Source organism: Rhinopithecus roxellana, chromosome 20 (genome assembly GCF_007565055.1).
Source record: "Rhinopithecus roxellana isolate Shanxi Qingling chromosome 20, ASM756505v1, whole genome shotgun sequence".
In the NCBI taxonomy this organism is placed as follows: domain Eukaryota; kingdom Metazoa; phylum Chordata; class Mammalia; order Primates; family Cercopithecidae; genus Rhinopithecus; species Rhinopithecus roxellana.
In genome coordinates, this window is record NC_044568.1 from 69,528,359 (window position 1) to 69,552,285 (window position 23,927).

At 49.2% G+C, this 23,927-nt stretch overlaps 1 protein-coding gene across 2 annotated transcripts in view; it reads left to right on the forward strand.

The window, feature by feature from the left end:
- The window catches only part of CREBBP (CREB binding protein), a 162,457-nt gene that overhangs the window by 133,258 nt on the left and 5,272 nt on the right, over positions 1–23,927 (forward strand). For both annotated transcript variants that reach the window (XM_010376035.2, XM_030924411.1), the window contains exons 20-30: positions 117–197; positions 2,227–2,283; positions 6,178–6,255; positions 6,575–6,642; positions 12,968–13,118; positions 13,805–13,951; positions 14,899–15,012; positions 17,064–17,229; positions 17,675–17,842; positions 22,179–22,340; positions 22,631–22,912. In XM_010376035.2, the coding sequence (XP_010374337.1) occupies positions 117–197; positions 2,227–2,283; positions 6,178–6,255; positions 6,575–6,642; positions 12,968–13,118; positions 13,805–13,951; positions 14,899–15,012; positions 17,064–17,229; positions 17,675–17,842; positions 22,179–22,340; positions 22,631–22,912 (1,474 nt within the window). The remainder of the gene's footprint in view (positions 1–116; positions 198–2,226; positions 2,284–6,177; positions 6,256–6,574; positions 6,643–12,967; positions 13,119–13,804; positions 13,952–14,898; positions 15,013–17,063; positions 17,230–17,674; positions 17,843–22,178; positions 22,341–22,630; positions 22,913–23,927) is intronic.

Below are 23,927 nucleotides of genomic sequence, written 5' to 3' on the forward strand. Positions count from 1 at the left end.
ACAACGCCCCCCCTTCGTCGTGGTGCTCTGCCCTGCTCTGATTGGTGGCTTCGTTGCTTGGGTGGCTGTGTGTTATGATGGACCAGTTCACCCAAGTATGGCCTTCTTGCTGACAGGTATCATTTCTGTGAGAAGTGTTTCACAGAGATCCAGGGCGAGAATGTGACCCTGGGTGACGACCCTTCACAGCCCCAGACGTAAGTACCATCCTGTCATTTTTTTTGGGGTGAGGGAGGGTGATCTTAAATTCTTTTTTCCTCTTACCAGTGACTGTAAGGAAAGTACCACTGCCATTTTGACTTTCATGCAATGTTTTTTGGTTTTTTGTTTTTGAGATAGGTTTTCATTCTGTCATCTGAGTGGTGTGCAGTGGCACTATCTCGACTCGTTCAAGCGATCCTCCTTTCTCAGCCTCTCAAGTAACTGGGATTACAGGAGCACGCCACTATACACAGCTAATTTTTTGTATTTTTTGTAGAGACGAGGTCTCGCCATGTTGCCCAGGCTGGTCTCAAACTCCTAGACTGAAGCACAATCCACCTGCCTGGGCCTTCTAAAGTGCTGAGATTACAGTGTGTAGTGTTGTGGGGTTTGTTTCATATTAATTATGCTGACATTTAATTTGAATATGTGTACACATACACATTTACACTGAAAAATGTGTTTTGGCTGAACCACAGTGCCACCTCTGCCTTTATCATTCAAGGCGGTGGTACTGTGGCCTACCACTGTAGACCACTGCTCTCTCTTGACCTTGGTCTGTCTTTTCTTCTAAAATAATTGGTTTTTCCCTAGTTGTTGTTAACTTCCATTTTGGGGAATTATAAATTTTCTTTATTTTAATTTTTTTTTTTTTTAATGGTGTCTCACTGTGTTACCCAGGCTTGGCTCGAACTCTTGGCCTCAAGCAGTCCTCCTGCCTTGGCCTTCCAAAGTGCTGGGACCACCATTCCCGACCATGTAAATTTTCAGTTATGCCTGAGAAACCAGGTAGCCCCATTTACAGAACTGGCAGTAGCTAAAAATGAGTTTGGTGTACATGCCCTGCCCTTTACATTTAGTTTATCTCCACTTAAACCTCCATCCTTTCAGTTGCTGAGCTCTAATGCAGATTAATGGATTCCAGTACCCCATTTTTTGGCCTAAAGTGGCCAAAATGTGTCTCCTTCCCTCACTAGTGCTTTACCTATTGTTTACCAGCTCCAAAGTGGACAGGTATGACTTTGTTAGTTCATTCCTGCACAGGGTTAAACTTTTATTTCCAGTATTTATTATCCAGCAGAGTTACCTTCGAGTGATAGAATGGCCAGTGTGTGGCAAGAAAAAGCAAATGCACAAATTGTGTTATCAACTCATTTCTAGGCTTAAAATATCTAAAAACCTGCCAGCCACCCACCGCATCTGCCCAGGTCTACCGTTCCCTCTTTTCGTCAGACTGAGTTCCCCAGTCTTCCATGATTCCTACCACCCTACCCACAGTGTGACTTCCCCCAGCAGAAAGGAAGGCTTTGCCACAGGAGCAGTTTCCAGCAGTGTAGGCACTTAAGCTCTACCATTTTATTTGTTCAGATGCAGAAAAAAACCTAACTTGTAAGACATACAAACCAAAGTGACTGAAATTCTACATTTTCAATTTATTTCCCTTGTCATCCTAATTCTCTTTAGTTGTGTGATTAATAATTGGACTGTTGCTTGAGCAACATAGTGAGACCCCCATCTCTACAAAAAATGAAAAAAACTTAACAGGGCGTGGTGGTTTGTATCTGTAGTCCCAGCTACTCAGAACCGGGGTGAGTTTGAGTTCAGCCTGGGCAACATAATGAGACCCCCATCTCCACAAAAAATCAAAAAATTAGCCAGTTGTGGTGGCGCATTCCCATAGTCCCATCTACCCAGGGGGATCACTTGAGCCTGGGAGGTTAAGGCTGCAGTGAGCCATGATCGCGCCACTGCACTCCAGCCTGAGCAGCAGAGCGAGACTCTGTCTCTGAAAAAAAAGAAAGAAAAGAAATGGTAGTGGAATATGTGGAAAAAGAAATTGTAGTGTTCTGTGAAATTAAATTTTTTGTTCATTCCATTATTACATGTACTTGAGATTTTAAAGGGCCATCATGTCTTTTTGTTTGAAGAACTAGTTACAAAATCACATTCCAGAGACCCTATAGTTTATACTCAACAGATAAACTTTAGTTAATACAACATGTTTTTTTTTTTTTTTTAAACAAGGACAATTTCAAAGGATCAGTTTGAAAAGAAGAAAAATGATACCTTAGACCCCGAACCGTAAGTATATAGCTATTTCTTTTTTATTTTTAATTTTGGTTTGAAATTGGTGAAGTTACTCCTTATGGAGTGGGTTGTGGGTAAAAACATTGGAAATATGTTGCAATAAGTGGAATTTCTGGTGTGAGGTTATCTTTTAGATATAGATTTTTTTTTTTTTTTTTTTTTTTTTTTGAGGCGGCGTCTCGCTCTGTTGCCCAGGCTGGAGTGCAGTGGCCGGATCCCTCAGCTCACTGCAAGCTCCGCCTCCCGGGTTCACGCCATTCTCCTGCCTCAGCCTCCCAAGTAGCTGGGACTACAGGCGCCCGCCACCTCGCCCGGCTAGATTTTTGTATTTTTTAGTAGAGACGGGGTTTCACCGTGTTAGCCAGGATGGTCTTGATCTTCTGACCTCGTGATCCGCCCATCTCGGCCTCCCAAAGTGCTGGGATTACAGGTTTGAGCCACCGCGCCTGGCCTGTATATAGATTCTTTTTAAACTTAAACAAAATATGTATGTCTCTGTAACATGTTCTCTAATTATTGGATTTTAACAATGATAAAATTAAATGGATGTTTCAGTTCTATGAAAACCTTTCTAATAATTTGGTCATGGATGTCTTTAAGAAGGCATTTAGTATGAATCTTTAGAGACCAAAGATAGGAATATTTGGTGGGATAGTACTAGAAGTATCGTTTAAAGGGAAATACCAGAAAGAAAATGTCTTGGAAACTGCTTTCTCAAATAATGTAAAGCTTGGCGCATGTTCTTGCCATTGTTAAGCACTTTCTACAGTGATGAATGAGAGTGTTGCATTTGCTAACCTTGCTTCATAACAGCCCCTAAAGAGATGCCAGAATTTCTTCAGTGTGGTAGCCTCTTCCCAGGTCCCCAATGTAAAGTTCTGAGGGCACTCCAAATTGGCATGGTGATACTGCTATTTTTTGTCCCCACAGTGAGCGCTGGCTCCAGGAGCATTGACTGCTTGGGAAATGTGGGCTGTGACTCAGCCAAAGCAAGAAACAGATCCTGCTCTCCCTATCCTGACCCTCTCACTCCAGGGAAGCCAGTGGCTAGAGTGGCAGGCACAGATTTCTATCCAGGCCACCTCTGGAAACCTAGCTTGACTTTCAGCAGGTTATTTCATCTCTACCAGCACCTGGTACACAGACAGGACGATGATGTGAAATCCTAGAGCTGTAGTCTTGGCGAGATGGCAGGGCAGAGCGCCCACCCCTCTCGTGACCAGCAGATCGTTTTTCCTGACTTTCCACCTTTCTTTTCACATTGTGTCTTTCTCTCCGTGGCTTTATAGTTTCATTATGATTTATATCTACTTCTCTTCCCCCCCCACCGAGATGAGTCTTGCTCTGTCCCCCAGGCTGTAGAGCAGTGGCACGATCTCGGCTCACTGCAACCTCCGCCTCCCGGGTTCAAGCAGTTCTCTGCCTCGGTCTCCCGAGTGGCTGGGATTACCAGACCAGCTAATTTTTTTGTGCTTTTAGTAGAGACGGGGTTTCACCATCTTGACCAGGCTGGTCTTGAACTCCTGACCTCGTGATCCACCCACCTCGGCCTGCCAGAGTGCTGGGATTACAGGCGTGAGCCACCGTGCCTGGCCGACTTATATCTACTTTTTAATTTCAAAATATATTACATTCAAGTAGTAGGTGCCAGGCAGAGGGAATACATGGATGGGTGAAGGGGTCTCCTTCTTCATGCTGGTTGTAGTCTAGAGAGACAGCTGGGTAATGGCACAGCCTGCAGCAGGAGACAGTGCAAGTGAGTCCCAGACAGAAGGGACCCCGCCTGGGCAGAGCTGCATCATCACAGTTGGGCCTGGTTTCCTGGACAAGGTGATACTTGTGTTGAAACTGCAGAGCATTCTAGAAACAAAGGCATGAAAGAACACAGGTTGCTCAATAAAACTACAAGTCCCCTAGAGTGGGTGGTTGGTAGGCAGAGATTAACTTCATGAAGGGCCATTTCACTGTCTCTTGACAATAAACTTTATCCTATAATGTGCTGAGGAGGTTTTGAAGAATAGCATTGGTTCTAATGTAGGAAGGTCACCCTTGGTCTATGAGGTGAATTGATCAGAAGAGGAAAGACATTGTTCTGTAGTAGAGAAATTAGTTAAGAGACACAAAGCAGCAGCAGGCGAGAAACTGAAACCCCAATTAAAGCAAGAGCTTTTGGAGCCAGGCAGAGGGGCTTGTTGGCGGGCTGAGGGAAGGGGAGCCACCTAGTTGGCCAATAATAATTGGGAGTGAGAGAAAGGGGGACATTCAAAATGGATGTCTAGAATACGCAGTGTTTTGCTTGGATTTTGTTTGTTGTTTTTGAAACAGGGTCTTGCTGTGTCACCCAGGCTGGAGTGCAGTGGTGCAATCATAGCTCACTGCAGCCACAACCTCCCAGACTCAAGCATCCTCCCAGCTCAGCCTCCTAAGTAGCTGGGACTACGGGCACATACCACCATGCCCAGCTAATTTTTTAATTTTTTGTAAAGACGGGGTCTCCATATTTTACCCAGGCTGGTCTTAAACTCCCAGTAAAACAATCCTTCCACCTCAGCCTCTCCACATGCTAGAATTACAGGTGTGAGCCACTGTACCTGGCCCAAGTGTAGTTTTGGGGGGCACTCCTTTTCCCTGACATGGGAGGGAATAGTTGAGAGCAGGAGACCTTTGGAGACAGCACAGGAATTGACGAAGTTCTTGGCCCCAACCTTTGAAATTCTTAGCGTAGGGGATGAGCTCAGTGACTGGGTTTTTAGAGACAGGGTTTGTGGAGGACAGCACTGGAGGAAAGGAGTGCAGATTCAGAGCCGCTGCCACGTGGAAGGGAGAGGGAGCCAGACGGAGCTGGGTTGTCAGAGAGTGCCACAGGACTGTGAACGGGTGCCACCATGGTTTCACAGTTTTGTGTGTGTGTCTTTTCTTTCCCTCCAGCAAACTGCGCAGAGAAGCCTGATGAGGGTAGACCCATGGCTGAGGGCTTGCATAGCACGTGCAATGGACAGATTAAGGGGACAAGGGCAGGGGCACACTGTAGAGGAGCCATAGCTCAGACCTCAGGAGCACACAGGGAGTCACATTACTCACCAGTCCCTTCAGCCCCTCCTCGGAGGTATGCATTGTGGAGGCAGCAAGGGAGGGAGCTGACAAAAACCCAAGGCCTCGACCTCAAGGCATCTTGGCATTTAAGATTCCTGGGTAAGCCAGTTCCTGGAGGTGACGGAGCTCTGGTGAGCCGTGGTTGTGGGCTGCCGTAGAACAGTGTGGAGGATTTGTGGGGAATGGGTGGTGCATCCTCTCGCTTCACCAGTGTTTACTTGAATAAACCCCTGTCAACTTACCAGTAGGCCTGACATGTTCCACCTTTTGTAACTGACTCAGAACTGATGTTTTTTGTGCCTCCGGCCTAGTATGGCTGCTCTGAACTGGCCATGTTTCCCATTAGTATCCTAAACAATTTTAGACTTAAGAGCACGTGTTTAGAACGCTAAAAGTATTGTTCTCTATTTTTTAAGTCAGTTTAGGCATGTGAAATCACCTAGAGAAGGCATTGTTCTTGAAAATGTGTAGTAGTGTCAGAAATACCGGCCTGTGAGATATACTTATTTGTCACAGCAGTTTTTAAAAATAAAGTTTCCTTTCTGGTTGCAAAGGGAGATTGGGAGAAAAGAGGAATGAAGCACTTGTACAAAGAAAAGAAGAAAGCATTTTCCTATAGAAGATATCATATGGATGCATTGTAAAATATAGCTGAATCAGCCAACACATGCATTAATGTCAGCACTACTCAAAGTAACCCAGAGAACAAGGTGTGGATGCACACACAGACATCTACAAGTGACTCCGGTCGTGTGGTTCCGTGTGCTTTAACAGTGCGCCTTCTTTGTCTCCTAGTTTCGTTGATTGCAAGGAGTGTGGCCGGAAGATGCATCAGATTTGTGTTCTGCACTATGACATCATTTGGCCTTCAGGGTAAGTAGTTTCCCCTGGCCTAGAGGGCAGTTCTACACAGAGCCAATGGTGGGGCAGTTGCGGTCGCTACTGCATCTCATTCATTGTTGTCAGCAAGAATTCAACAATTAAGAGAGATGGCAGTTGGTTCTAAATTTAAGTTCTAAGTGTTTGTCTGCTTTAGGAATTGTGGCATCAAAGCAGTCTGCCTCTTCACTCTTTAATTTTATAATAATAATGTGATTTAAACTGCCAACAAAATATCTGAATGCTGCATTTTGTTGGTTTGACAATTTACATCATTATATACAGTCTCATCATACCACTATTATTTTTGCAGTTTTGTGTGCGACAACTGCTTGAAGAAAACTGGCAGACCTCGAAAAGAAAACAAATTCAGTGCTAAGAGTAAGTTTGGGGAAGCTTTCTGTTTCCTGGACTGCACATTTTAGAAACTTGTAGAAATTGTCCCCGTTGTCCTTTGGTTCCTCTCCACACATGGTTTTGACGTTTGGTTGTCAAAGATTTTTGTGAGTTTTCTCCCCAGTACTTTGTATTTTTCTTGTCTCATCCTTAAGGAGAGCCAGGCCAGTCATGAGGGTGAGAACGCACGAATGTTCTTCAGGGGCTTCACTGAGAATAGGCAGCACAGGTGTGAGTCCCTGAAGTCTGTGTTTCTCAGAATGGTCATCTCAGCCACGGGACTACTGCAGGACTGGCAGCCTTGGGCTGTGGATCTTCATCGAGTGTAAAACCTCTCAGTCCACCCTTAAAGGGAATATTTAGCCTGATTGTTATTCAGCTTTTATGATCCAGTGCATGTTTTAGATGAAAGGTTAGGTGTACGGTAAACTTTGTAAATTCTCAGAGAAAATTTGTCAACAGATGATTCTCAAGTGGCTTAGACCTAAGACCCCTCACCCCCCGTGCGTGCATGTGTACACACTGGGGTAGTGTTGGCCAGCACTCTCTAACCCTGGGCCCTTTGTGGGCTGTCATGGGTCCGTCCCGTGGGTGCTGGGTTCTGCTACAGTGGAGCATGAGCCATGGCCCCTGGGAACCAGCTGCCACCCTGGGAGTAGGATCCTGGCCTGCATGTAGACTTGGCTGGACATGTTACTGCAGCTGGTGGTGCCTGTGCAGAACTAGAACAACCTGTTACTGCTAGAAGTAACTTTGCATGAGTAAACTTTCTTTTTTTTAATTTGAGACAGTCTTGCTCTTTCGCCAGGCTGGAGTGCAGTGGTGCAATCTCAGCTCACTGCAGCTCCCACCTCCCGGATTCAAGCGATTCTCCTACCTCAGCCTCCCGAGTAGCTGGGACTACAGGTGCCCGCCACCTCGCCCGGCTAGTTTTTTGTATTTTTTAGTAGAGACGGGGTTTCACCATGTTGAGTTGGCCAGGATGGTCTCAATCTCTTGACCTTGTGATCTGCCCGCCTCGGCTTCCCCAAGTGCTGGGATTACAGCCGTTAGCTACCGCACCTGGCTCACTTTTTTTTTTTTTAAGACCGCATTGTTTTCAAAAGTTTATGATTATTTAATCTTTATAATAGAGTCAATTCTCAAGTCTTGGGATGGCCTTCTGCAGCTTGACGTGCCAGGCTGTCCTTTTGCTGAGTTAACCAGCAAAACCACACAAGAAGGGCAACTGCAGCAGCACTTGCCTGCTGCTCCCTACAGCTGTCACCTTTCTGTGGCAGGACAGGTGACTGGCATGTTGATCAGGAGATCCCCAACAGAACCAGGGTCATTTGGGGAGCTCAGAGTAGAAGAGAGATGGAAATGCTGGGATGGACCATACACTGGGGGACGGGGAGGAGGAAGCTACCTGTAGACTTGAGACTGAGTCCTAATTAAAGTTCAAACTCTGTTGTTAACCAACATCCAAAGTTACCCTATAGCTTACACTGCCTCTGTTAAAATTTTTTGAAATACCACTCATTGATAAACTATCATAATACTTAGCTCAGTTTCTCAACTGAGCCACTATTGACATTTTAGGCCAGGTAATCCTCTGTTTTGTGAATTATAGGATTTTAGCAGCAGCATCTCTGGCCTCTACTCACTCAGTGCCAGTAACACCTTCCTCACATAATTAAATGACCAACAAATTCATTATGTCTGTCAAAAATGTCTCCAGACGTTGCCAGGTGTCCCCTGGAGGAAGGGCACAGTTGACTCCATTTGAGAGGCCCTGCTTCAGAGGATTCATTCTGAATGAGTTCACTAATGCATTTGAGCACACTGGAAGTTCTTCTCTGGACCAGAGGCTCAGTAGCCAAAACAGAATTACCCAGAGAGCTAGACCTCCATAGAACAGTCATTGCCTGGAAGAGGCAGGAGGTGACTGGGGGGAATGACACAAGTGGCCCCAGAGTGGGTCCGGTCCCACTCCCACCCCAGCATCCAGAAAGACCCATGGGCATTCGGTGGATGAGCCCAAGATCTAGAAATGGAACGTTACAGGAGAAAAGGGCCTAGGAGACTAGAGGTAGCTCTACTCTGTCGGTGTGGGCTTGTGTCAGCACAGGGGTTGTGCTGTGTGTGATCACAGAGTGAAGGTATGCTTCCTTAATCTTGCATTGAAAACCACCTCCTTCGCACACACCATATGCAAAATCACATTCAGGTAGATTAAAAGCGAGAAAAGTAAACAAAACTACAAATGCATTCAGGATAAAAGTAAGATAATAATTTTACTGTGTTGAGTTATGAAAAGCCTTCCTTAAAAAGATACAACCCAGAGATGAGAAAGGAAAAGGCACAAAAGGCTCGTCATGCGCCATGGATGAAAATGTAAGTTGAATGCCAGAAAGCGAGGGGCACAATTTAAAGTGTTCATTTTTAGATTTAGCAAGTCTACTTTCACACATGTATCCTATAAAAATATTTGCACATATGCATAATAAGGCACATACAAGGACGTAACTGCAGCAGTGGCAAGGAGTGATGAAAAAGTAGGAACAGCGGCCAAATCAAGTGATAACAGAAAGGGAGGTAGCACCGTGAGGAAGGTGGCGCTGTGTGCACTGCAGGTGTACACAGGCCTGCCCCTAGACCCCTGTGCTGTCTGAGGCCACCTCTGGAGTATGCAGCCATATATGGATCACAGGTGTCAAATGGCGAAGTTACTATGGAAGAGTGTTTGTTTGTTTTTTGAGGCAGAGTCTCGCTCTGTCGCACAGACTGGAGTGCAGTGGCGCGATCTCAGTTCACTGCAAGCTCTACCTCCCGGGTTCACGCCATTCTCCTGCCTCAGCCTCCCGAGTAGCTGGGACTACAGGCGTCCACCAACACACCCGGCTAATTTTTTTTTTTTTTTTTTTTTTTTTTTTTTTTTTTTTTAAGTAGAGGCGAGGTTTCACCGTATTAGCCTGGATGGTCTTGATCTCCTGACCTCATAAGCCGCCCACCTCGGCCTCCCAAAGTACTGGGATTTACAGGTGTGAGCCACCATTACCAGCCAGACTGTGTTTTGTTTAAATATATATACATATGAAAGTATGTATTTTCCCCATGAGAAGCTGTATCGTTAAAATTTTTATTTCTGAGTGTGCTGGCTCCTCTACCCCCTACGTGTGCCTTCCTGCACACAACACGTTGTTGGTTCTTGGCAGCCGTTTAAATGTCTCTTTATATAGTACAGTTAATTTAGGTGATTTGAAGAAAAAAGTAAAGACCTAATGTAAAAGGTTGATTCTGGCCACGCATGGTGGCTTACGCCTATAATCCCAGCACTTTGGGAGGCTGAGGCGAGAGGATCACTGGAGCCCAGGATGTCGAGGCTACAGTGAACTAAGATCGTGTCTTTGCACTCCAACCTGGGTGACAGAACAAGACCCTGTCTCAAAAAAAAAAAAAAAAGGTCATTTCCTTCTGTTTGCTGTTTGAAAATGGTAGTGTGTGGGGCCACCCTTTCACATGGGGAAAGAGACAAGATATTGGTGTTTTGCTGCAATGTGGCCCTTCTTAGCCGTGTCTAACTTTCTCAGCTGGAAGCCACTTGGTTTGGGAGCAAAACTGGTCAGCAGTTGCACAAGGGTAAGAACGCAATAATGTTCTTCAGGGGCTTCACTGAGAATAGGTAGCATAGCTGTGAGTTCCTGAAGTCTGTGTTTCTCAGAATGGTCATCTCAGCCACGGGACTGCTGAGCACAGAGCTCGGAGCAGGACTCGCAACCTTCGTGGAGTGTAAAACGTCTCAGTCCACCCTCCCCCACCTTTTTTTTTTTTCTGAGACGGAGTCTCATTCTGTCACCCAGGCTGGAGTGCAGTGGCGCCATCTCGGCTCACTGCAAGCTCCACCTCCCGGGTTCACGCCATTCTCCTGCCTCAGCCTCCCAGGTAGCTGGGACTACAGGCGTCCGCCACCACACCTAACTTTTTTTTTCCTTTGTATTTTTTTTTTTTTTTTTTGAGACGGAGTCTCGCTCTGTCGCCCAGGCTGGAGTGCAGTGGCCAGATCTCAGCTCACTGCAAGCTCCGCCTCCCAGGTTTACGCCATTCTCCTGCCTCAGCCTCCCGAGTAGCTGGGACTACAGGCGCCCGCCACCTCACCCGGCTAGGTTTTTGTATTTTTTAGTAGAGATGGGGTTTCACCGTGTTAGCCAGGATGGTCTCGATCTCCTGACCTCGTGATCCACCCGTCTCGGCCTCCCAAAGTGCTGGGATTACAGGCTTGAGCCACCGCGCCCGGCCTTTCCTTTGTATTTTTAATAGAGACGGGGTTTCACCATGTTGGTCAGGATGGTCTCAATCTCCTTACCTCATGATCCGCCCACCTCAGCCTCCCAAAGTGTTGGGATTACAGGCGCAAGCCACCACGCCCAGCCCACCCTCCCCTTATTTTTATAGTTTTGCCAACTTTCACATTTTCGTGGAGTTTTTATTTCTTTGCCACTGTACTTTTTTTTTTTTTTTTTTTTTTGGAGACAGAGACAGAATTTTGCCCTTGTTGCACAGGCTAGAGTGCAATGGCGCGATCTCTGCTCACTGCAACCTCCGCCTCCCCGGTTCAAGCGATTCTTCTCCCTCAGCCTGCCAAGTAGCTGGGATTACAGGCATGCACCACCACACGCGGCTAATTTTGTATTATTAGTAGAGACAGGGTTTCTCCATGTTGGTCAGGCTGGTCTTAAACTCCCGACCTCAGGTGATCCGCCTGTCTCGGCCTCCCAAAATGCTGTAATTAAAGGTGTGAGCCATCGCGCCTGGCCTAATTGTACATGTTTAGTGAAGACGGGGTTTCACCATGTTGGCCAGGCTGGTCTGAAACTCCTGACCTCAGGTGATCCATTCGCCTCAGCCTCCCAAAGTGCTGGGATTACTGCGCCCAGCTTAATTTTGTATTTTTAGTAGAGATGGGGCTTCTCCGTGTTGGTCAGGCTGGTCTCAAACTCCTGACCTCAGGTGATCCGCCTTCCTCGGCCTCCCAAAGTGCTGGTATTACAGGCGTGAGCCATCACGTCCAGTCTAATTTTCATTTTTAGCAGTAATGGGGTTTCACCATGTTGGCCAGGCTGGTCTCGAACTCCTGACCTAAAGTGATCCATTCGCCTCAGCCTCCCAAAGTGCTAGGGTTACAGGCATGAGCCACCATGCCTGGCTTAATTTTGTATTTTTAGTAGAAACGGGATTTCTCCATGTTGGTCAGACTGGTCTTGAACTCCCAACCTCAGGTGATCTGCCTGCCTCGGCTTCCCAAAGTGCTGGGATTACAGGCGTGAGCCACTGTGCCCAACCACACTTTTCTTTTTAAATCATTTTTATTCAGGTACAACGTACCCAAAAAGCAGCACCACTGATTTGTTTATTGCAGCGAAATGAAATTTTAAAGTTTGGTCTAAATTTTCCAGCTCACTAAAGAATCTTCTAAAATTCCCAATTTTCCTATTTCTCACTAACATAGGAAATATTTGAAAGCCAGTAAATAAAGAAACGTCTTTTAAAATCTCATCGTCTATAAGTAATCACTAAGAACCTTTTTGCAACTTTCCCTTATAGTTTTTTAACCTGTGTATGAGGAGTTCTCTGTACTGAAATAATGTCCTGCCACTGGGCAGCTCCTATGACAGTAGCCACCCGGGGTTGGCCCTGGGTGAGGAGGGGTGCAACAGGGAGGGGAGCCCAGGAAAGGCTGCCCTCATCAAGGATCGGAAACTTCATTCCTGCACCGCACGAGGCAGTGGCTCAGGGCAGGCTTGGAGGCCAATACTTTGCCGGCTCCTGAGGCACCAGGCAGGCTGTGGCCAGAGCTTGATTTGTCAGCCCTAGAACATTCCACGCTCATGTCAGACTCTGTAGTAGGGACTTTCTCCTCAGAGATGGGCAGGAGGAGCCCACTGAGGGTGTGCCATCTCTGCCCTCCAGGGAAAGCAGGAAGCATCTCGTTCTAATAGCAATAGGGAAACATCCCTCTGCACCACCCTAGAACCCCTGTCAGTTTTGGGCCCACCTCTGTAGCTCTTCTGCCCCGTACTGTTAGAAAAAGATGCAGCTTACCTGGGCACGTAAACAGTTTTCAGGAGTGAAGTGCCTGAGATCCCAGAGTCCACCTTTCCCTCCTGTAACACTCCTGTCACAGGACAGATCAGATTTCTTCCATGTTTGGAGAACATTAGTCCTTTAAAATACCAGCCTGTGCTGCAAAGTGGGATGGATTCTGTAGTCTCAGTCACTGTCTCAGCAGTGCTGCTGAAGCCTTCTCACCTGCTCCTTCTGGACTTCCTAGGGCTACAGACCACGAGACTGGGAAACCACTTGGAAGACCGAGTGAACAAATTTTTGCGGCGCCAGAATCATCCTGAAGCCGGGGAGGTTTTTGTCCGAGTGGTGGCCAGCTCAGACAAGACGGTGGAGGTCAAGCCCGGGATGAAGTCACGGTCAGTTGTGCCTGCTCTCTACAGTGCTCTGTGAGCAGTCCCCACTCCCGCGTGCCAGAGTCTGCTGTCTGCAAAGCTCTTGAGTTTGATGTCATCCTTCAAAGACTTTGCAGCAGCAAACGTGTACAGTAGTAGCTCCCTCAGTCGCGGTTGTCCTGTTTGGGTTTCAGTTACCCGATACAGTGCAGTAGGCTCTTTCAAGAGAGAGAGACCACATAGCATATTACAGTATACTGTTTTTATAATTGTCGTTTTATTATTACTCATTCTTATTAATCTCTTGCTGTGCCTAATTTATAAATTAAAATTTTGTCACCAGTACAGATGCATAAGAAAAAACACAGAGGTTGATACTGTCCATGGTTTCCAGCATCCAGCATCCACTGGTGGTCTTGGAACATACACCCCATGGATAAGGGGGACTGCTGTATATAGCCAGTCCTACTCAGAATCCCGTATTTCATTCACAGTGGTGCAGTTCTCTAGTGAGGGAAACTGGTCAGAAAGCAGGCACTCCCCGCTCCAGGGCTGATTGGCCCATAGGGAGAACTCCAGGCCACGGTCTGAGGAGGTAGACATGCCTCCACTCATCTGCAGTGGCCAGAGTTAGAGGAGCAGACCTGGTGTGCAGAAGCACTTTGTCAGCAACAGCCTTTGTAAATGTCGGACTCTGACTTTTGTTTCAGATTTGTGGATTCTGGGGAAATGTCTGAATCTTTCCCATATCGAACCAAAGCGCTGTTTGCTTTTGAGGAAATTGACGGCGTGGATGTCTGCTTTTTTGGAATGCACGTTCAAGAATACGGCTCTGATTGCCCCCCTCCAAACACGAGGTAGTTTTCCAGCTCCTTCCGGGGCGTGTCATTCAGTGAGCTGTGTTAGGATAGACCAAGGCTCTTAAGTGTCCCAGAGGAGCCTGTGAGCCTTCATAGGGGGTTAAAGTAAATCAAACCACAATTAACTAACTAAAGTAGTTAGTTTTGTTTGCCATCAAACTAGCGGGAAATGAACTGTTGAGATGACTGCAGTAAGCGTGTTTTGTGTGGTAAGTCTGTGTGAGTCCCGCTCTTATCTAAGGCAGGTAAACCTGGGGAGTTGGGATGGGGCAGCCTGGCACCTGCAGAGAGGAAGCAGCTCTGCCACGACGGACTTCATGTGCCATCAGGAATCTGGGCAAGAGGGAACTAAAAGTGGCTTTTCTCAGTTTGCCCCAACTGTGGCTCTGTGTGCCGAGTGGTGCCATTCATCCTTTTGTTCAGTGACGAAAACTGAATTCCATTTAACTCGTTGGCAGCAGGGTTGGTGACCAGTTTTTTTTGTTTGTTTGTTTTTTGTTTTTTTTTTTTGATTGTTTTGTTTGTTTATCACATCCTTTTTGTGGCCAGTGTAAATACCATCAAAACAAAAACTAGCCATGGGCAGTGGCTCACACCTATAATCACAGCAGTGTGGGAGGCCTAGGTGGGAGGATCACTGGAGCACAGGAGTTTGAGACAAGTCTGGGCAACAAAGTGAGACCCTGTCTCTACAAAAAATAAATTATCTGGGCATGGTGGTTCATACTTTGTCATCCTAACTACGTGGGAGTCTCAGGCAGGAGGATTGCTTGAGCCCATGAGGTTGACACTGCAGTGAGCTGTGACCGCACCACCGCATTGCAGCCTGAATGGCAGAGTGAGACCCTGTCTAAAAATTAAACTTCCAGGGTGTTTTTTGTTGCTTGTATTTGATTTCAAATTTGAGGGATACCCTGAGTTAAACATGTGCCTCCTTCCCACAGGCGTGTGTACATTTCTTATCTGGATAGTATTCATTTCTTCCGGCCACGTTGCCTCCGCACAGCTGTTTACCATGAGATCCTTATTGGATATCTAGAGTATGTGAAGAAATTGGGGTGAGTTTGGATTAAATTATTTGGAACTGGTAAAAACTATTTTTTGCTGTATGTTTATTCTGTGGAATAATGGGTGTTTTAAGTTTTATATGTTTTTATTTTTACATCCTAAGATCAATTCAGAATCTCCAAAGCTCCCCTTTCCAGGTGCTCCCGGAGCCTCACAGATCTGGCTGCTGGGCACATAGCAAGCTCTTTCCCTACCTTTACCTTCTTTTCATTCCTTTTTTTTTTTTTTTTAACCTTTATTGAGGCAGAATTTATATATCATAGAATTCCCCTTTTTCGGATGTATGATTCAGTGGTTTTTTAGTAACTTTACCCATTAGTGCAAGTATCACAAGTCAGTTTCAGAACATTGTTACTGGCCTATAAGATCCCTCCTGCTGCAGTGGATCACCTGAAGTAAGGAGTTTAAAACCAACGTGACCAACGTGGTGAAACCCCACCTCTACTAAAAATTTTTAAAAAGGCCAGGTGCAGTGGCTCACGCCTGTAATTCCCACACTTTAGGAGGCCGAGGCGGGCGGATCACGAGGTCAGGAGTTTGAGACTGGCCTGACCAACATGGTGAAACCTCATCTCTATTAAAAATACAGGCCGGGCGCAGTGGCTCAAGCCTGTAATCCCAGCACTTTGGGAGGCCGAGACGGGCGGATCACGAGGTCAGGAGATCGAGACCATCCTGGCTAACACGGTGAAACCCCGTCTCTACTAAAAATACAAAAAAAAAACTAGCCGGGCGAGGTGGCGGGCGCCTGTAGTCCCAGCTACTCGGGAGGCTGAGGCAGGAGAATGGCATAAACCCAGGAGGCGGAGCTTGCAGTGAGCTGAGATCTGGCCACTGCACTCCAGACCGGGCGACAGAGCGAGACTCCGCCTCAAAAAAAAAAAAATAAAAATAAAAATAAATAAAAATACAAAAGATAGCCAGGCATAGTGGCGCGAGCCTGTAATCCCATCTACTCAAGAGGCTGAGGCAGGAGAATTGCTTGAACCCTGGAGGTGGGGGTTGCAGTGAGCTGAGATTGTGCCACTGCACTCCAGCCCGGGCGACAGAGCAAGACTCCATCTCAAAAAAAAAAAGAAATAAAAGAAAAATACAAACAAAAATTGGCTGGGTGTGGTGGCTCACCCAGTCTGTAATCCCAGCACTTTGGGAGGCCAAGGCAGGTAGATCACCTGAGATCAGGAGTTCAAGACCAGCCTGACCAACATGGTGAAACCCTGTCTCTACTAAAAATACAAAAAATTAGCCGGGTGTGGTGGCAGGCACCTCTAATCCCAGCTACTCGGGAGGCGGGGGCAGGAGAATCGCTGGAACCAGGTTGACAAGGTTGCGGTGAGTCGAGATGATGCCATTGCACTCCACCCTGGGCAACAAGAATGAAATTCTATCTCAAAAAGAAAAAAAGAAAGAAAATTTCCTCCTGCTCCTTGCTGTTAATCCATCTCTGCCCCAGGCGACCACTAATCTACTTTGTCTCTCTGAATTTGTCTTTTGTGAATCCTTTGTGCAAACGGAACCCTGCAGTGTGTACTGTCTTAGGTCTGGCTTCCTTCTCTAGCACTTGGTTTCTGTACTCTAGACCTGCCCCATTCCCTTCTGAAACTTGAAAAGGTTAGGGGCATTTGATCAAAGTGTCTTGAACAGAATGAATGAGATTTATGTTGATATTGACCCTTGGAGAGAAATAGATAACTGAACTGCCTTTAGAGTGCACAGGAGGAAGGGGATGGCATTGCATTCATGAGCCATCATATTCCCTGGTTCTTTAATGAGGCCTCAGGTTTCCTTTGCAGCCTTGGCCCGGCCTTGTGTGTGCACCCCGAGGGAGAAGTGTTTCAGGGCCAATTTGCAGGCTTGCATTTGCTTGGGATAAAGTTCCAGCCTTGGCCCCACCACACCCAGCCTTGTGGGCATTCGTTCTCTCTTGTCTCTCAGGTTACTGCTGCTCTGGCTTTAGTCCTTGCTCCTCTGCTATAACTCCTTAAAGGCAGGGCCGATTTCACTGGCACTTTCATCTGACCTGTATGCATGGGTCCTGCAGGTATGTGACAGGGCACATCTGGGCCTGTCCTCCAAGTGAAGGAGACGATTACATCTTCCATTGCCACCCACCTGATCAAAAAATACCCAAGCCAAAACGACTGCAGGAGTGGTACAAAAAGATGCTGGACAAGGCGTTCGCAGAGCGGATCATTCATGATTACAAGGTACTTGGTGCTGAAGGAAGGTGGTGGTTTTTGTCACAACTGAATGAAGGATGTTTGCCATTTTCTTGCATTTACAAACTTATTCATTACCTTCACTTATGAGGATTAGAAAGCAGAAAAATAAAAGCCTAAAGTGAGAACTTAGAAGCATTTTCTTCATCTGATTGAGGCCTTCCCCTGGCCGTCTGAGAGCAGCACAGTTGAAGCTATTTCCATCAGTGGGCATTGGGGCCTGTGCATCACTGTTGCACACATAGGGGCTCCAGCACCGCGGTGGGGGGTGCACATGTGTGGGGGTCTGCTGCACTGTGGTGGGGGGGGGCACATGTGCATGGGGTTCTGCCATACCGTGGTGAGGGGTGTGCTTGCGTGGGGGTCTGCTGCACCATGGGGGGGCGGCGCGCGTACATGGCCCTCATCTCACTGTTGTGCTTTGCCCACTCAGGATATTTTCAAACAAGCAACTGAAGATAGGCTCACCAGTGCCAAGGAACTGCCCTATTTTGAAGGTGATTTCTGGCCCAATGTGTTAGAAGAGAGCATTAAGGAACTAGAACAAGAAGAAGAGGAGAGGAAAAAGGAAGAGAGCACTGCGGCCAGTGAAACCACTGAGGTACAGACGCTTCTCTGAGCCCCACTGCCCATGTGTCCCTCCAGAGCTGCAAGGTGGCAGGCTGGGAGGCGCATGTCGACCGTTAGGTCCTTTCTGTGGTGGTGTCTCCGTTCACACACGCATGTTGACACCATCTGCAGCGCAGGGTATTGGTGGGCAGCAGCGTGGGCTCTGCGCTCTCTGCGTGGTGGATGCTCTGGGGAGCTGGGGGTCCACTTAGACTCAGAGAGGAGAGAGAGGAAGACAGAAAATGGGACATGGTGGCAGTCAGGACACAACTCGCTGATGTAAAAAGTGAGTCAGGAGGCACAGGGCTGCCAGGCCTTGTCCCCGTGTTTGGTGGCCACTTCGCAAATGGTGCTCATGCCCTGCTGCCCTCTCTTCTTGGCGCTGCCCCTGAGTGCCAGGCAGTGCAGAGTGAGCCAGACAAAACCCCATCCCTGGCCGGGTGTGTTGGCGCACGCTTGTAATCCCAGCGCTTTGGGAGGCCGAGGTGGGCGGATCTCAAGTTCAGGAAATCAAGGCTAGCCTGCCTAACACAGTGAAACCCCATCTGTACTAAAAATACAAAAAATTAGCCAGGTGTGGTGGCGGATGCCTGTAATCCCAGCTGCTAGGGAGGCTGTGGCAGGAGAAACGCTTGAACCCGGGAGGCGGAGGTTGCAGTGAGCTGAGATCGCGCCATTGCACCCCAGGCCAGGAGACAGTGCGAGACTCGTTTCAAAACAAACAAACAAAACCCCATCCCTGCCCCCAAGGGAGTGGCTGTGTCCTGGTAGAATGTGAAACAAAAAGAACCCAGACCCGAGCATGGTGTGCTCTGAGCGTGGTGGAGCTCTGAAGGAGAAGGAGCCTTGGGGAGGTAATGTGTGGGCCAGACCCGCCCACCACAGGAAGGTGCTGGAAGAGGACCTTCCAGGCAGTGGGAGGAGGCGCACCATGTGCGGGTTTGTGCGGCTGTCTGGGAAAGAGATGATGGTGGTGTGGGTGTGGGCTGTAGCTGTAGGTGCAGGGAGAGCGATTACAAATGTTGAAGGCTGCAGCCCCAGAACTCAGGACAGGCCATTGTGACCAGTGAGGAAAAACCATGAATGGAGGTGCCTCCTGCATGGGACTGAGCCGCTGCCAAGGGTGAGGCAGCCGGGTGCCGGCTGGGGACGTGTTGCCACTCTGGTGCTTGTCGCATATGAGAGCAGGTCTGTGAGGTGGGTGCCAGGTGGGCTGCAGACTCAGTGCAGGGCCTGGGCCGCTTCCGCCAGGCACACTCGTGCTCACTGCACAGGTGGTTGAGCGGCAGCCACCTGCTGGACAGCACCCCAGACAGTCATTCACAGGACAGAGGAGGCACGGGCAGGGGGCGGCGTGTGTTTACGTCCCACGTGGTTCCTAAGCAGAGCTCCTGGCCTGTTGTTTCTGATTTGCTCCCGCTGGAGTGTAGCTGGCCTCACTGGTGTCTGATGAGTTAATGCCTGAGTTCCATCTCCTGAGGGTGACACAGGAGGATACCGCGTCCAAGACAGGCTTTGAAGAGGACAATGTTTGTGCTTAGCACGACAGTGACAGCTGGTTTTGCGAACCCAGGCTCTGCATCCCAGATGCTGCAGCAGGAGGTGGCCTGATAAGAGCTACTGCAGGCCTGTACGGGGTGGCGGGGGTCACTGCAGAAGAAGGAATCTGGGCCACCAGGCATGGAAGCCTCTAGTGTCCATCAGAGCCAGTGCCCTGACCACTAAGCTCCCAGAAGCACTCGACAGAGCACAGAGACACACCCCCTGCTGCTGCAGGGAGAGGACTCTGAGGGAGAACACTGCTGAGTCCCACCCCAGGAGGGGGCACCTGCCTGTGGCATGGCAGCAGCGGGGCTGTCCAGAAGACAGGCCTGAAACGGGCTTCTGCTGGGGCAGCCTTCCCTGTGCACCGCGGACATGCATGTACTAGGGAGGGCAGGATGCTGAGGTGTCGGCATGTAGACCCTCCTGTCCGGTGTGTGTTTGGTTCATGGACAATAATGGGCAGGGACATGCCTTCATCAGCAACACCCCAGGAGCTCGGTCTGGGGGGTCTCCTTTAGTGAGGGCCGGTGCGTGGGGTGGAGCACTGCTTTGCCATTAAAAATCATGCTGTCGAGTCTGGGAAATGGGAAAGGCTCGCGATAGTGTCAGGTAGGGTGAGAAACGGAACCAGCTCCCTGTATGTACTCCCAGCTTCATGAGGAATGTCGCAAACACAGACACAAACGTACCCAGGGAAAGATCCAGAACACAGAACACTGCTGCTCGGGAAGACCAGAAAAACAAAACTTTTTAAAATTACTTGTCTATATTTTCTTAATTTCATGAACATATTTATTTTACAATTTTGTAAAAATAGACTTCCAGGCTGGCCATGGTGGCTCACGCCTGTAGTCCCAGCACTTTGGGAGGCCGAGACGGGTGGATCACTTGAAGTCAGGAGTCTGAAACCAGCCTGGCCAACATGGTGAAACCCTATCTCTACTAAAAATACAAAAATTAGCCGGGTGTGGTGGCGCGTGCCTGTAGTCCCAGCTACTCAGGAGGCTGAGGCAGGAGACTCCCTTGAACCTGGGAGGTGGAGATTGCAGTGAACTGAAATCACGCCACTGCACTCTGGCCTGGTGACAGAGCAAGACTCCAACTCAAAAAAAAAAAAAAAAGTTGACACCAGCCGATGCAGTGGCTCGTGCCTGTAATCCCAGCACTTTGGGAGGCCAAGGCAGGCAGATCACTTGAGATCAGGAGTCTGAAACCAGCCTGGCCAACATGGTGAAACCCTGTCTCTACTAAAAATACAAGAATTAGCTGGGTGTGGTGGTGCATGCCTGTAGTCCCAGCTACTTGGGAGGCTGAGGCAGGAAAATCGCTTGAACCCAGGTTGCAGTGAGCCAAGATTGCACCACTGCATTCCAGCCTGGTGACAGAGCGAGACTCCGTCTCAAAAAACAATAGGCTTCTTTTGTTTTAAGGCTGACACACAAATTGAGCAGAGAGTTCCAGTATATTCCAGCACCCAGTTTCTCCTGTTACTAATGTCTTAGCGTGTCACGTTTGCTGCCACGCTGAGCCATTTGTTGATGTTGATGCATTATTATTAGCTAAAGTTCACACTTTGTTCCAGTTTCCTCAGTTTTCCCCTCATGTCCCTTTTCTGTCCCGAATCCCATGGAGGACCCACGTGAAATTTGAGCTCTTTGAGCTCCTTGTCAGTGAGGCGGGATTGTTGAATTCTCTCTGGACTGACCCCTCTGAACACCAAGAGTCTCTCTCTCATCTTGTTAAAAATTAAGCTCTCTGCACTGTGGGAGGCCCAGGCGGGTGGATCACCCGAGGTCGGGAGTTCAAGACCAGCCTGGCCAACATGGTGAAACCCTGTCTCTACTAAAAATACAAAAATTAGCTGGGTGTAGTGGGCCGCACCTATAATCCCAGGTACTAGGGAGGCTGAGGCAGGAGAATCGCTTGAACCTTGGAGGCAGAGGTTGCAGTGAGCTGAGATCGCGCCATTGCACTTCAGCTTGGGTGACAAGGACGAGACTCTGTCTCAAAAAAATAATAAGTAGCCGGGTATGGTGAGGGGTGCCTGTAATCCCAGCTACTCAGGAGGCTGAGGCAGGAGAATCACTTGAACCCAAGATCGCACCACTGCACTCCAGCTTGGTAGCAAGAGGGAAACTCCATCTCAAAAAAAATAAAGCTCTCTGTCGAAGTGTAAATGAGTGACAAGCCTGCGTTCTTTCCAGAGGAGGAGCCTGTGGGCTGAGAGCAAGCCCACCTTCAGCCAGTCAGGTGCAGCACTGATGGCCCCGGCAGGGAGCCAGCCTGCTCTCAGCAGGCCTTGGGTAGACCCTGCAGGAACCTTGGAGTCCCTGCTCCTGATGGGGCAGCTGCTTTTCCCATCAGCAGCTCTCCTGTCTCCTGAGAGCTCTCACGCTTTCTCGGGTGTGTAGAGCCTTCCTCAAGGCAGGCAGCCGCTGACCACAGCTGTGACGTGGAATCTTCTGCCTCTGGTTGTGGCGAAGTGGAAACGGCGCCCACTGCCCTAATTTGTTAATTTCTGAACTTGCACTTTGCATCTGTTTTCCACCCTAGAGGTGACGTGGCATAAAGCTGATAATGGCACCAGCCTAGCCGAGGACAGGCCCGCTCCGTCCCAAAGGCAGCAGCACCTACAGCCACCTGTAGCTGTGCACGTGTGGGGTGTGCCTGGCAGTGACCTGCTTTGGCCTGAGCTTCCTGATGCCCACGGCCTGCGAGCTGGGAATCCATACCAAGTGTGGAGGGGCTCTTGCCTGGTCTCACAACCTTGTGTGTTGTTGCAGGGCAGTCAGGGTGACAGCAAGAATGCCAAGAAGAAGAACAACAAGAAAACCAACAAGAACAAAAGCAGCATCAGCCGCGCCAATAAGAAGAAGCCCAGCATGCCCAACGTGTCCAATGACCTATCCCAGAAGCTGTATGCCACCATGGAGAAGCACAAGGAGGTAGGCGTGGGCTGCCGTGCTGCAGCCAAAAGGAGGGAAAGACTTGCAGCTGGCGGTCGAGGGCCCCTGTGCAGGTCCGTGGCGAGAGGGAAGTGGTCCCCAGGAAGCCGAGTGTACCAGCAGGGTGACATCATGCAACGTGTCACCAGTTCCGTTCCATCCCAAGGCATCAGGGCCCTCAGGCTCAGCCACCTGCCTTTTCTGCAGGCTGGGTGGCTGCACCTGCCCTGAGCCCACCACTGGAGGTGCCACATCCCTTGTGTGAGACTAAAGCCCCTCCTCTCCTGCAGGTCTTCTTTGTGATCCACCTGCACGCCGGGCCTGTCATCAACACCCTGCCCCCCATTGTCGACCCCGACCCCCTGCTCAGCTGTGACCTCATGGATGGGCGCGATGCCTTCCTCACCCTCGCCAGAGACAAGCACTGGGAGTTCTCCTCCTTGCGCCGCTCCAAGTGGTCCACGCTCTGCATGCTGGTGGAGCTGCACACCCAGGGCCAGGACCGCTTTGTCTACACCTGCAACGAGTGCAAGCACCACGTGGAGACGCGCTGGCACTGCACTGTGTGCGAGGTAGGCCCTGTGCCGCCCCCGCCCCCACCCCCGAAGCTGGCCTGGGTTCTGACGAAGCATCCTATCCCTTTGCATGGGTGCTAGGGTTGGTGTCTGTACCAGACGGCGGTTGCACGGACTCCTCCAGAAGTAGGACAGTGTCACAAGGCAGAAGGCGTTGCCGTGTGTGTGTGTTTCAACCCTACTCTGTGTAGCCACAGCCACAGGCCTGACCCTGGGGACAGCCAGAGGGAGGCTATGCTGGGAAGTCTGGCCTGGCTGTGCCCAGTTACAGTCTTGCTAAACGGCTGGAAACACCCACTGTCCTGTTGGCGGCTTGGGCCCCTCTGGTCGCTTGTTCCCGACAAACCCCACAGTCGTGCTCCCTCACTCCCCTCTAGGAATTTTAACCCCACTGCAAAATGGCACGGGTGTCCCTTGCATGGGCTGAGTCAGGCTGTGCAGGGCAGGCAGGTGACAGATCCCACCATCCCCTCCCAGGACAGTCACCATCACTTGCCAACCCGGAGCCCACTTACTTGCTGTGGTGTCCGTAGGGAGGCAGAACAGGTCCTTACCAGAGTGAGGGCCTGCCTTCTCTCCCCACCCTCACACACCTCTCCTGCTTTCCACCTTTCTCCAGTCTCCTTTGTCCTCTTTCTAGTTTCTGAATACGGCAGTTTTCATATCTTTCTGTGAACACAGTCATCGTACCTGGTCCTAGGACTCCATCAGGTTGCCAGGTGCAAGCAGTTTTCAGTAACTTGGGCTTGCGCATTGGGGAAGGCCCACTGATGCGCTCTGGATAGCCCAGGCCTTCCCAGAGGCACTTCCTGGCAGCTATTGGCGCTTTGGGAGGGACCGGCCTCCCTCAGCCTTTCAGTGTCAGGCTTCATAGTTTGAGTACAGCAGTTGAACAGGCTGTGGCAGGAGCCGATGTGACTCCTAGGGCAGAGGAAGTCAGAAGGAACGGGGGCTGGTGTCTACTGTCCATGAGCTCACAGGCCGGGGCTTCTCAGGGCATAGGTCAGGTTAT